This window comes from Ambystoma mexicanum, chromosome 1p (genome assembly GCF_040938575.1).
Source record: "Ambystoma mexicanum isolate Mex_15411 chromosome 1p, UKY_AmexF1_1, whole genome shotgun sequence".
NCBI lineage: Eukaryota > Metazoa > Chordata > Amphibia > Caudata > Ambystomatidae > Ambystoma > Ambystoma mexicanum.
In genome coordinates, this window is record NC_090921.1 from 516,370,592 (window position 1) to 516,383,435 (window position 12,844).

Below are 12,844 nucleotides of genomic sequence, written 5' to 3' on the forward strand. Positions count from 1 at the left end.
CCAAAATCCTGCCCTACCCTACCATTGTGGGATCCCCCACCAATATGTTTCCATTTACAACACTGTGTGTGCACCCCACGGGTTCCTCAGACTTGTATTCTCTTCTCTGGGCTGTGGGGGCCCCAACCGAAGTGTTAAAATAGGTCGGACTTGGACCTCTTCAAACGACCATGTTTTTGGCCACCTCCCTCAGCTCTCATCGCCCGGATCTGTCTGCCAGTGGTATCACAAAATATCAATATAAAAATGCATCCGCCTGAGAAACCACACACGTTTCCAGCCCTACTGCAACCATTGCCTTTCCGCTCAACAAGTGGGACAGGAGGGCGTGTGACGCAGCGTGCATGAAAGGGAACGTAACGTGTCCAAAGTCACGTGAAGACTCGGAAGCGGGGAGTTTCAATGGTGCTTTTTTCGGATGGGAACTAGACACTACCTTCAGGATTCTTTTGTAGCGCTTGTGCAAGAAGTGAGCGCCGGGGACAACTAGCCTCTGGTTTCGTCATGCCAGTCAAAAGGAAACCCATACTGCCAGTGCCGACCATCGCAGAGAGATCCACACCCACAATTGATGGCTCTTCAGAGTAAGTGACTTGGGTCTGTAGGGCGGGGCTAGTGCTCCGCCTGTGTGTTGCGCCTACCCTTTGACTATTGCAGTTTCAGAGCCACCTTGCAAGGTTGTCCTATGAGCGGCAAATTGCATTTCTATATAGATCGTTGTTTTCTATGGAGTGTGGTTGGTATCCCCTTCTGATGTAAAAATGGACATGTAAAACCAATGCTTTTAGTGGGGTAAGAAATTGAGAGGGGTTAGGGCCTCATTTGGGGGCGTGACTTGCATGATTGCGTGGCCAAAAGAAGAACATGTCAAAATGGTCTTATCCACAGTGAATATCGCAACACAGTCCGCACAATATTTTGAGGATGTAGTTGCCATGATTTTAGCACATAATTGACAATGTCTTCAACATAATATAACATATCAAATAAAAAAAACATAACGTCCTCTTGCTATTGATACACACAAAAGCTCCAGCCAGCACAAAACTGTAAAATATACAAGCCCCAGTGCCTATGTTTATTTCCAAAAGCCGTATTTCTTGTTTTAATAACTGGAATTTCTGATATCTTTATGGATGCCTGTGCCTTATCCAGGGCAGCGAATGTGCCAACGTACTTTGCCAGCTCCTTCGCAAAGGCATTTTGGAATAGGAGCCCCAGGAACGATTTTGTAAGATGCCAGTTGCTGGTCTATCTTTAGCAGCAGGCACTTCCTTCGTTCTGATGTGATTGTATAGTTTGCGTTTCCCAGAAGACGCACTGCTCTCTGAGCCCAGTTAGCCAACACTGTGGGGTCTACTGGCGCACCGGTATCCTTGGCCCTTTCGGCTAAGTCCATTACTTCAGCCAGCGGGAACGCCAGGTCCAGGAGCTTGTCCTGAAATAGTCGCCAGGACCTGTATATTTCCTTTCTGGGATCCTTGTGGTTCTTGCCCACAAATTCAGACTGCCCTATTGCACAAAGATAAGCTGAAAGTGAAAATCCAGACAAGCGTGCATTTTGCAACAGTCTTAACTCTTGCACGTGCCCATCAAAATCAGCACTGATGCCCCACTCTTTAGTTTTAAGAAGGTTCCCACCCAAGAAACGTGCCGCATCCTACTGATTCTAAGCCTTCTAGATTCAAAGGGAATATATGCCCGGCAACCCTAATGAAAGACTGCTTTCATGAACTTGCCCTATTTATCACGGCATTCATCAATGCCTCCTTCAACTCAGCCATAGTACCTACATGCCTCAAGGAAGCATGGGTCCTCCCTCTATTGAAGAAATCTAGACTTGACCCCCCCCATGCCGTATAAACACCGTCCCATTGCCACCGTACCATTCCTCTTTAAAATCCTTGACAGAGCTACCTACCAACAAATTCAATGTCATCTAGAAACCAACCAGATCCTAGGCATCTGCTAATTGGGCTTCCGGATCCGCGGTACGGATTCTGCACTCGACCTAAAAATCCAGCTGGACTCTTATCAGGGATGAAGGAAAGTTGGCTATGCTCCTTCTCCTTGATCTGTCCGCAGCCTTCGACTTAGTCGACCACAACATCCTATGTCATCACCTTTACTCCGCTGCAGCCTTTTCACAGGAAGCTGCCGCCTGGATAGCCTCTTTCCTCGAAGGAAGAGGGATGAAAGTTTTCTCTGACAGCACCTGTGCGTCTCCTTTCCCCATTAGATGCAAGGTACCCCAAGCATCATGTGTCTCACCCACGCTCTATAACATCTTCACAAAGCCCCTCTGAACACCTGGACTCCCTCGGCATAGCTAATAGCAACTATGCCGACGACACACATATACACCTCCCACTCTCAGGTTCTTACCACATTGACTCTGCCTATCTCAGTTCCACATATGCCACTATCCAAGCCTGGATGGGGACCCACGGCCTATCCCTCAACGAGAAAATAGAACTTCTAATAGTTGGTTCATCACATCAGCTGCCCTAAAAACACTTGACTCCCAAAACTCCAACTTCGACAGATCTGTGATTCCCTATCTCCTCCTCAGTAAAAACACTGGGTATCCACCTTGATGCCACCCTCTCCCTATCACGCCAAGTAAGCACCATCTCCTCGGCAGCAGCTTACACAACGAAATTACTCAATGCTGCCAGACCCTTCCTATCCTGCAACCGCTGCCCAACAATTGCCTGGGCAGGGTATCTAGTCAATTCATCTAAACCCATTCCATCTAATGCCACACTATCGAATTATATTAAACGAAAAGCACTAGCATCGAATTACCTTTTCATTGATTATAATTTGATGGTATAATCGAAACTGGGGTTAGGGTTAGATTAAGGGTTACATTAGGGTTAGGGTTAGATTAAGGGTTACATTAGTGTTAGGGTTGGGGCTAGGGTTAGGGTTGGGGCTAGGATTAGATTAAAGGTTACATTAGGGCTAGGGTTGGAGGTAGGGTTAGATTAAGGGTTACATTAGGGTTAGGGTTAGGGTTGGGGGGGCGTGGGGATTGGGGGGGTGACCCCCCCCCCACTCAATATACCAAAAAACATTAAAACATTACAAGGAGCTGGCCAGTGCTGAAATTTCAGCCCTGGACAGCTCCATGTGACGTTTTAATGTTACAAAAAAATGCATTGAAATGCTATATTTTACATTTAAAAGTGCATTTCTATTTAAACCAGTCCATTTATATTTTCGATGGACTGGTTTTGATGGAAAAGCACTTTTACATGTAATAGATAGCCTGTCGATGCATTGGTAAATGTTGCTTTGGTTTCGATGGTGTGGCATTTCGATGCATCAGTTTCGATGAATTGACTAGGAATCCCTGGGCAGTGGTGGGTGCTTTGCTTGACTACTGCAATGTCCTCTTTGTGGGCACCTGAACCTAAAAAAAACTCCAAACCATCCAAAATAATGCTTTACGCGCTTTCCTCAATATCCCACGGACAGATCACATCTCTGCCACCCGCAGAGCTGCCCACTGGCTACCCATTAAGGAAAGAATCATCTTCAAGACACTCTCGTTCACCCACAAATGCATCTCCAACTCAGCCCCAATTTATCTGACCCAGAAAATGATCTAAGCTCAATCTAGCAGGCCTACGAGAGCATCCTACACCCAGAGGCTGGTTCCAACCCAAATTCAAACGAACCAAAGCAGGAGGATCTAGCTTCCCACTTCTTGCCGCTAAGTACTGGGACGCCCTCCCCCCTGCTTTGAGAGCTGAAGAATCTTACTGGATCGTCCGCAAAACCCTAAATACTTGGCTGTTCACCTAGTCTAACCACCTCACCACTTTCACTCTGGCTTTGTTCGCCTCCAATGTATTATGTCTGTAAACTAATTTTGATAACACCTATACCTATGCTCTGGTAGTTATAACTGTGAAAAAAAGGAACTATGCCTTTGCCCTTCCATAGGCTTCATGTAACTGGTAAAAAGCACCCTGATGCCCAAGAGTTGGTGTGCGCTCTACCAACGGAAAAAAAAAAAAAAAAAATTCAGCAGCTTGGGGGTCTAGATCAAGCTTGTCCATGACCTTCCCCTCTAGGTCGGGTTTGGTGCATCCCGCCCTGAGGCGCTGCCTCACCTCTTTGTCTAGAGGCATGCCTAGCCCGACACTGCTATTCTCTGTGACCTTGGGACATGGCGTCCACGTCAAGGACCTCAGATGTCTTATGAGTTATGGATCGAGCATATCGTCTGCCAAATCTGACTTAACTTGCTCCACCTTCTCCTTTCTGCGACGCTTGGGGGTCCCGGGCTCACTGTCAGAAGAGGGAAGTTCCCCCTTGAAAGCAGTGTCCAACTCTACGATCGAGATCCCTGTATTGACTGAGGGACCCGCGGATCCCATATTGTTCTCCCCTTGACAGCGGCCACGAGGCTGGGCACTGAGAGTTTTGTAATCGCAGAGTGAGGCTGCTTAGTCGCGCTCTCCGCCTCTGGAAGAAGACCATTCGATGATATTTCGGCTCCAGTCCGGTCAGGGAGAAACTCCTCTCCCGGAATGGAGTACTCCCTCATGTTGGAGGGGGTCTGGGTTGATGGTCTCCCACCCCCTCCCACTTCCCCCAGATCTTCACTTTCCCTGCCTTTCAGCGCTCTTCGCTTATACTGCCCCATTATGGATTCCAGAATGTCTCATCTTTTCTCGAGAGGGCTGATTGCTTAGTGTAACTTAGGGTCCCCCTCTGGAAACTGAGCAATAATTGTTCAGATAATCATGACTTTCTGCTTCACTCATCATCTGGAAAGTTCTTCTCCTGCCTAGACCATTCAATTTTCTGCGTTTTTATTCGCACACTTGTTCTTTTATTTATTTTTTCTTTTAACTAAGGAGCTACCTACCTCCCTTGTTTTTTTTTTTTTTTTATTTGTTTATGGTTACACAGTAACCTTTACAAAAGTTAAGACATAATCAGTTCAGTTTATCATATTTCACAAGCTGATTTCCACAACAATTCGTTTTTCAATCTTTAGAGCATGATAAAACATAAAATAAAATGTATACCTATTCATGTTTCAGCATAAAAAAACATATATAAAATACATGTTTTTTTTTTTTTTTTTTCCATTCTTACAATCCCGTAAAGCGGCCATTAAGCCATTCTTAGTACTTTTCCCAGATTAAAAACTAATTTGAGACGGCCATCTTTAATAATATATCACAACTTCCTACATGATCTTGGCTGACACTTAGATATTCAACCTTTAAGGGACAGATCTCTACCTCAGAGTTGTATGTTTTGTATTAGTACTCCCTCTCTTCTGTTTTTATTACCTTTTGGCTCATTCAGACTGCATATATTCTTTATAAATTTTACTACTGCCAACTGCAGTTTAACCCTATTTCCATGCACCATAACCATCCACAGGAGATTCAAATCATTCCATGTTGGGGACGTATTTACTAAAACTGTTGATATGATCTGATCTTAAAACAGCACATTTGTCAATAGTTGCCTCAATCATTCAGGGAAATCTTCCTGGTAACAGAATCTACATGAAGTGACTATCCCAGCATTTCCATGTCTAATGTCCTTTATTTCTCCAGTTTCCATCACATTAAACCTGAAGCGCATGAAGTCTTGTCTCCATTGCTTATTCAGGAATTTTACTAAATAAGGTTCTGTTCCAATTGTTTTGATGTTTGAGACAAGATGTCCATACAATTGGGATTTGAGGACCATTTCCACCGTCTGGTTCCAATCTTTGAATTTCAACAACTTTTTTTCTTTCATAGGATTGGCAATGAGGAGTTCTTGAGGAACTCCCAAATTATCTAAGACTTCATGCGATTCAGCTTCCATGCGGCCTAAGTAAGCAGAAGCCGGTGAATCGCTAAGGAGACCCTTGCCCATTATTTCATGTAGTTCTTTTTACGGGTAATCAACTTCCCATTTAGGGCGAGTCTACGCCATTCCATCACACATTTGTATTTGTAGAGTGCACTTCAGCCCAAAAGCATTGAGGCGCTATTACAAGAAGTTGTGCGTAAGCTTGATTCAAGCGTTACATTGGAACACAGTAAAGTCTCTTGGTTGCAGATACAGTGGTCATAACAGAGGTGAAAAAACAAGTTTCATTTTTAGCATATGATACATTAATGGGAGAGATCCTTCCTGAATGGTGCTAGCATCCGGCCACAATACGGCGAGGTGTGAGGGTGAGAGCCGGTACAGAATCATACAATCAAACAAATAACCTTGTTTTAATAGCTTTGCGGAAGGCTAAATGAGAGTCAATCATCTTAAGGTGTGTGGGAAGAGCATTCCAGTGTGAAACGGCCACAGTGGGTCTCCAGCTCTTGGGAGTGGCGATCATGTTAGTGTATGCCTTTCTCATAGGCCTGGAGGAGGAAGGGTTGGCTATTCTTTGGACCAGGTAGGGGGGTGCCAAATCATAGTGGCATTTGTGCGTGAGGGAGAGGGTTTTAAAGACAATTCTCTCTTTATCGGGAAGCCAATGAACCTGCCTCCTCACCTCAAAAATGTGGTCCTTCCTGGCGATCCCTGTGGCGGCCCTAAGGGCGTTGTTTTGAACCAGTTGGAGTTTTGCCAGTTTTTTTTTTACCAGAGGTCCCTACAAGGAAGGCATTGCAGTAGTCCAGTCTTGATCCATTTATTGCCCTAGTAATGGTGAGGCAGTTCTTTTGAGAGATGAAGGCTCTAACAGCATTGAGTAATTTGGATTTAATAGGCCGAGGTGGAGGCAATGGCATTAACCTGTCTATTCATAGTCAAATTGGAGTCAAGGTAGACGCCCAGGGTCTTGACTGTTTGGGACACTGCAATAGATATATTATCAATGGTGAAAGAGCCGTATTGTTTGTCCAAATTACCCCGAGTGGTAGGTGATCCAATTAACAAGTTCGGTTTTCTCGCTGTTAAAGCATAACCAGTTTTCTGCCATCCAGGATTGGAGCGTGGAGTAGATGGAGTTGAGGGTGTTAAGTCGGCCTCGTAGTCACCCGTAAGGGGGATAAGCATCTGCGTCTCACCAACATAGTTAGTGTATGAGATGCACAGGTCATCCAGAATTTTGAACAGGGGCCTTGTGAACAGGTTATAAATGGTTGGCGCAATGCAAGATCCCTGATGGGCTCCGGATCTGATGTGACTTGGAGTGGCACATGCTGAGTCAGAGAAGACTTTCATGGCCCTTTCCTGTAGAAAAGAGGTGATCCAAGCACATGCCTTCGGGGAGAAATTATCCGCAATGGAGAGATGGTGGCAGAGTGTGTTGTTTCCACCAAGTCAAATGCAGCCGATAAATCAAGGAGCGGAAGGAGCACTGGCTTGCTTGCGTCTCTAAGGTCGTCCATTTGATTTTTCAGGTCTAGGAGAGCCGTCTCAGTGCTGTGTTGTGGACGGAAACCAGACTGCCGAAGGCCGAGAAGACGGTTGTCTTGAAGGAATTTTTGGACTTGCAGGTAGACTGCTTTGTCCAGAAATTTTAGTAAAAAAGGGACCGTGGTAATGAGCCTATAATTCCCTGGTACTGTTGGGTCAAGGGAAGGTTTCTTAAGGAGCATGCATACCCAAGCTTCCTTAAGTCCAGTTGGGACATGGCCAGACTGGAAGGATGCATTCATGAATGCTGGTAGAAAGGGGGTAAGGGTAGGGACACAATCTTTAATAAGCTTAGCTGGACAGACATCCTCTTTGCAATTGGACGGTTTAATAGATTTGAGGAGGGCAATTACTTTGACTCACTCATATCCTTAAAGTCGAAAGGCGTGGAGGGATTAGAATTGGTAGCCGTAGGCGGGTTGCTGTGCAAGTTGGCTATTAAGTGCGTCAGCGCCTTTTGATGGGCTAGAATTTTAGTTTGCAGGGTATTGAGTTTATCAAGCATGGCAGATTGAATGTTGTTACACCACTTTCCGTCCTTCAAGAGAGTAGACGGTGGAGTGGGCGGTTTTTCCAACTCTCTAAAAATGATGATTTCTTTTGACCCTGATTTTGCATTGGCTATCCTGGAATTAAATGAGACAGCTTTAGCCTTCGTTATCCTTGATTTGTAATCTTTCGAGATAGCCTTGAAGGCCCTTTTAGTGGCGTCATTGGGGTTAATTTTCCAGGCTGAGAGTGCAAACCTCTTCTTGGACCGAAGTTCCAGCAGCTCCTGAGAGAACCAGGCATTGGAGTGTTTAGCTTTCTTAGCTTTCCTTAGGGTAAGAGGGACGATGGCATCAACAGCTTGGGTGATGACAAGTTTAAATGCACTGGCGAGAATGTCAGGGTCGTTGGAAAAAGGGGGCTGGAGAGCAGGCACCATGAGGAAGGGCGTGATCTTTTCAGAGGTGAGTTGACGTGAACTTCTAGCGAATGCCACAGGAAGCGGGATCACAGGCTTGCGGAAGCGGGATCACAGGCTTGCGGGGCACATTATTAGTATTAAGGTCAAATTGAATGTAGTGGTGGTCAGACCATGGAATAGGAGTATTTCCCATGATTAGAACAGAACAGTTGTGGCGGCTGACCCAATTCAATGTGCAATTTTTAATATGGGTAGGCTCAGAGATGACTTGAGAAAACCCTAAAGTGGATACGGCTTTGTTCAAGGCAGTAGCATGGGCATCCTTAGGGTCATTGAGGCCAAGATTTAAATCACCCAGGAGCAAGACTTTAAAGATCTTTTTCAAGTTGTCTGAAAGAGAATGGATAGGGCCTCATGGAATTCTGTGATAGGACCCGGGGTTCGATAGAAGATATGGACTGCAATAGTGCAGTTGTGGGAGAGATTCATTTTGAGTAGAAGGTAATCATAGTTCAGGCCGTGCTCCCCTTCAATGTCCCTAATTACGAAGGTTTCTTTGGCGATGAGGGCTACTCTACGACCTCTCTGGTGGGTACTGTCTTGCCTGAAGATGGTGTACCCATCTGGGATGGCGAGGGTGAGGGCTGGGCCAGAGGCTCCATTCAACCATGTTACAGTAATTATAAGGAGGTCAATGTTATCCTTAATAATGAGGTCATGGACGTCCATAGCATGAGCTGGTAGCGAGCAGGCGTTGACCAGAGCACACTTAAGAATAGCAGTAGGCAGGGGTATACCCGCGAAGGTCTCGGGAGGGGTGAGCATCTGTGGGCTATTGGCGACTGAATTAGGAGAATGTGGAGCAGGGGGGACACAGGCACAGGCCTAGTGCTGACATCAAAGTCATGTGGATGCATGGGCGCATCATGGGGCACATGCACAGGCATAGTACCAGCATCAGAATCCTGTGGAGGCATAGGCGTCTCATGGGACACAGGCATAGTGGTAACATCAGGGGCACGTGGAGGCATAGGTGCATCATGGGGCACAGGCATAGTACCAACATTAGAAGCATGTGGAGGCATAGGCGCATCATGGGACACAGGCATAGTAACATCAGAGGCATGGGCGCCTCATGGGACTCGGGCACAGGCATAGTACTAACATCAGGGGCATGTGAAGGCATAGGCACATCATGGTGCACAGGCATAGTAGTAGCATCAGGGGCATGTGGAGGCATAGGCGCATCATGGGCCACAGGCGTAGTACTAACATCAGAGGCATGTGGAGGCACGGACGCAACATGGAACACGGGCACAGGCATAGTAGTAACATCAGAGGCATGTGGAGGCATGGGCGTTTCATGGGGCACAGATACAGTACTAACATCAGAGGCTTGTGTGGACAGGTTAGAAGTATACGACACAGGCTTTAGCACATGTGGAACATTAGTCGAGTGCAAGCCGAGATTAGCAAAGATCGGGGTACCGGAGCCAATGTTATAGACAGAATGCCAATGTCTATCATGGTTAACAGGCAGGGTCATAGTAGGGGACATAGAGTCAATGTTGGATTTTGTCCAAACACAGTGTTGGTAGGCTGGCTGCGACGAGTTACATGTGGCCAGCTGTAATGAGTCCTCATCATCATAGTTACCCAGGTCGGTTGAGGCAAGATGGGTGATTTTTGCAGAGGTCTGGGGTGATGCTAATTCATGAGCGCTAACAGGTGTGTAGACCGACGTAACCCAGGAGGTGTTCGACATCAGGGGTTTGGACCAAATACACACTGTGGATTGCTGATGAACGGCTGTTGGTGTGGCGGAAGGCGGAGACAAAGACAGATCAAGGCCATCAAGGCCACCAACTTGGGGACATGATGCATGTGCTATGGAGGTAGGGAGGGGGGGACTGGTGTCAGTGACACGGTGGGGGTTGTAATGGCTGCATGTGAGTGAACACCCAGATTAGTGCCGGCCTGACCCTGGGGATAGTGGGAAGGGTGGGTACCTCTGTCTCCTAACCGCTTGTTTCGGTAGAAGGAGTTCAGTGAATAGGAGAAGGGAGGGGCCGGGTAGGTGCGCGAGCGGAGTCGCGTATTTCTCACCCGACAAAGTGGGGGAGACTGGATACGGGGTACATCTTCTGCATCAACGATATGGTTTTCCCAATGGGATGGTGATGAGGCTTGACGTGGGAGCCTTACCTTGCGAGGCAGAGCGGGTGACTCCATCTGGCATTGTTGCGCAGCGGAGAGCTGCAGAGCGGGAGAAAGGCCTTTTCCCCCCGGCCTTCTCCCAGCGGCTTTGCCTTAAGGCAGGAGGGGAGGAGCTGGCAGGCTGAGGAAACCTATCGGCAGCCGGACCTGTGGCAGTGATTTCCACGGGCATGTTCCCGGGCCCTGGCTTGTTTTCAGTGGTTGCCTGGGCAACCAACACAGCCATTTCACGTCCTTGGCTTTCCTTCCTCCACGTGGGCAACAATGTAGATTACAGCATTAATGGATATCTGGAGCTCTTCTCTAAGGTCCGTGGGGAAGGATCTTCAAGCAGGTACATACTCCCTTGCAGCGGAGCTGTAGAGAGGGAGAAAGGCCTTTTCCCCCAGCCTTCTCCCAGTGGCTTCAAGGAAATAAGCACAAGCTCGTATCGAATGGCAGAAAGCGAGACACACTGTGGTAGGCATCTCAGAATAGATTTTAAAATTCTAGACTCAGATCTATCTAGTTCTGTCTCCACCAAAAAGGGGAAAGTTCCAAGCCATAGCAAAATTGGGCCACACTCTTACTTTTATATAAATGCAAACACAGCAAAATAGAGAATTTCCCAAATAGTCTGTTTTCCTCAGTTGTACTTTTTCTTGTCCCCAAAGACGGGTAGCCTAGATATCTAATTACAGACCTGACTGCCAATTTCTCATGATCTAAGAACCAGGAGTTCTTAATAAGACTCTTCCTAGCTGTCAATCGTATTATTACAGTTTTTTTTTGTTATTGACTTTTAGCGAATTAATGATTGTCTATTCCCTAAAAGTACTTAAGAGGGTTTGGAGGCCTAAGGGAGTGTGGCTTTGGTGGGGCAAAGGCTTTTTCTTTCCAGACAAGGACCCACGTCGAGATAGAAAGATCAAAAATTGTGGGGGCGAATATACACCCCTGTCTGAGTCCATTCTGGATTGTAATATCTTTAGATAGCCCACCACCAGTATTCAACCGAATTTTAATTCTTGAGCCCTCATGCAAGTAGTAAAGAATAGACAATAACAGGGGTGGCATCCCCAGGCAGTTTTGACCACAATGTTGTTCTATCCACAAGGTCAAAAGCTAGCGTGAGGTCCATTGATGCCACATCTATAGGAGGACTCCAGCGCTTCCAGGCATTATCTTGCATAATGTGGATCAATAGACCTCCTGCGTCAGTACCTACGTGTCACAAGGGTCGGCTATGTCCTCTTCCTCAAAAGAGGTCTCCGTCTCGAATCCCTCCCCTTCCTCCTCACCTTTGTCTTTTGTCCTGGGTTTCCTTTGTTCTTTGATTCCGGGTCTCTCCTTTTTTTTTATGCAGGTAAGGACGACCACGGAAGGACGCCACAGTGCCACCTTATAGGTGGGGCGGTGGATGATCCCCCGTGACCATCAGCAGAAGGGGGTAAAAAGCCAAAGGCACAAAAAAAAACCAGATGATATCCTCAGGCTGTAGTAGAGAAGTCTGAAGTCCTCGGAAACCAAGATGAAGTCAGGTGCGGTAGGAGAAGATCCAAGGCATCCACGTGGGTAGAGCATCCACGTGGGTAGACCAGAGGGAGCACTTCAGGTGGCAAAGGCAGTCCAGTAAACAGGCCGGGTCCGATTCACAGGTAAGCAATGCGTGCACAGATCGGGAGGCAGGAGCAGTCCAATACAATAAACAGGCTAGGTCCGATACACAGGAAATTAATGCGGACACAGATCGGGAGGCTGAGACAGAAATGTAAACAGGCCGGGGTCAAGGTACCGGTGGAAGCGGGAAATACAGAGGAAGAGAGAGTAAGCCAGGAAGAGGAGGAAACAGAAACAAAGCGAAGGAAAGAGACGGACAGAAGTCCGAAAAATAACGGGAAGGAACTCGGGAAGAACTGCGAGAGGAGGCAGGAAGGCAAGAGAAAGAGCTGGAGGAAGGAAAGGCAGAACCAGAGGGAGGCTAAGCGGGAGAGGGGGAGCAAGCCAAAACGGGAAAAAATGCAAGGAAGGAAAACACAGAGCGCAGGCAACCAAGGAAACGTTGCAACGCGTCCGTAACCCGGAAGCAGGAGAATAAGTGCTACCGGTTACGTACGCGACGCAAAGAAAGCTAGTCCCACACCCAGCGCTTGGAAAGTCGTGGTGGAACATTCAGTGGCGTACCGCGACGCCAGCGATCCCAAACTCGCATCTTCCCCAAGGTGTGACAGTATGCCTCCCCCTGAGACTCGCCCGCCCCCCCCCCCCCCTCCCCCCTGGCTTGCCGGGATGAAAGCCGTGAAACTTACGTACCAAAAGAGGGGCATTAATATGAGATTTGGGCTCCCA

At 47.2% G+C, this 12,844-nt stretch overlaps 1 protein-coding gene across 3 annotated transcripts in view; it reads left to right on the plus strand.

The window, feature by feature from the left end:
- The first annotated feature begins 268 nt into the window (after positions 1-268).
- Positions 269-12,844, plus strand: part of LOC138574155 (HAUS augmin-like complex subunit 8) — a 414,120-nt gene continuing 401,544 nt past the window's right edge. Inside the window, exon 1 of one of the 3 annotated variants that reach the window (XM_069649390.1) lies at positions 269-584. In XM_069649390.1, the coding sequence (XP_069505491.1) occupies positions 505-584 (80 nt within the window). In that variant the 5' untranslated portion in view covers positions 269-504. The remainder of the gene's footprint in view (positions 585-12,844) is intronic. The other 2 variants (XM_069649391.1, XM_069649392.1) reach the window with 2 other exon arrangements.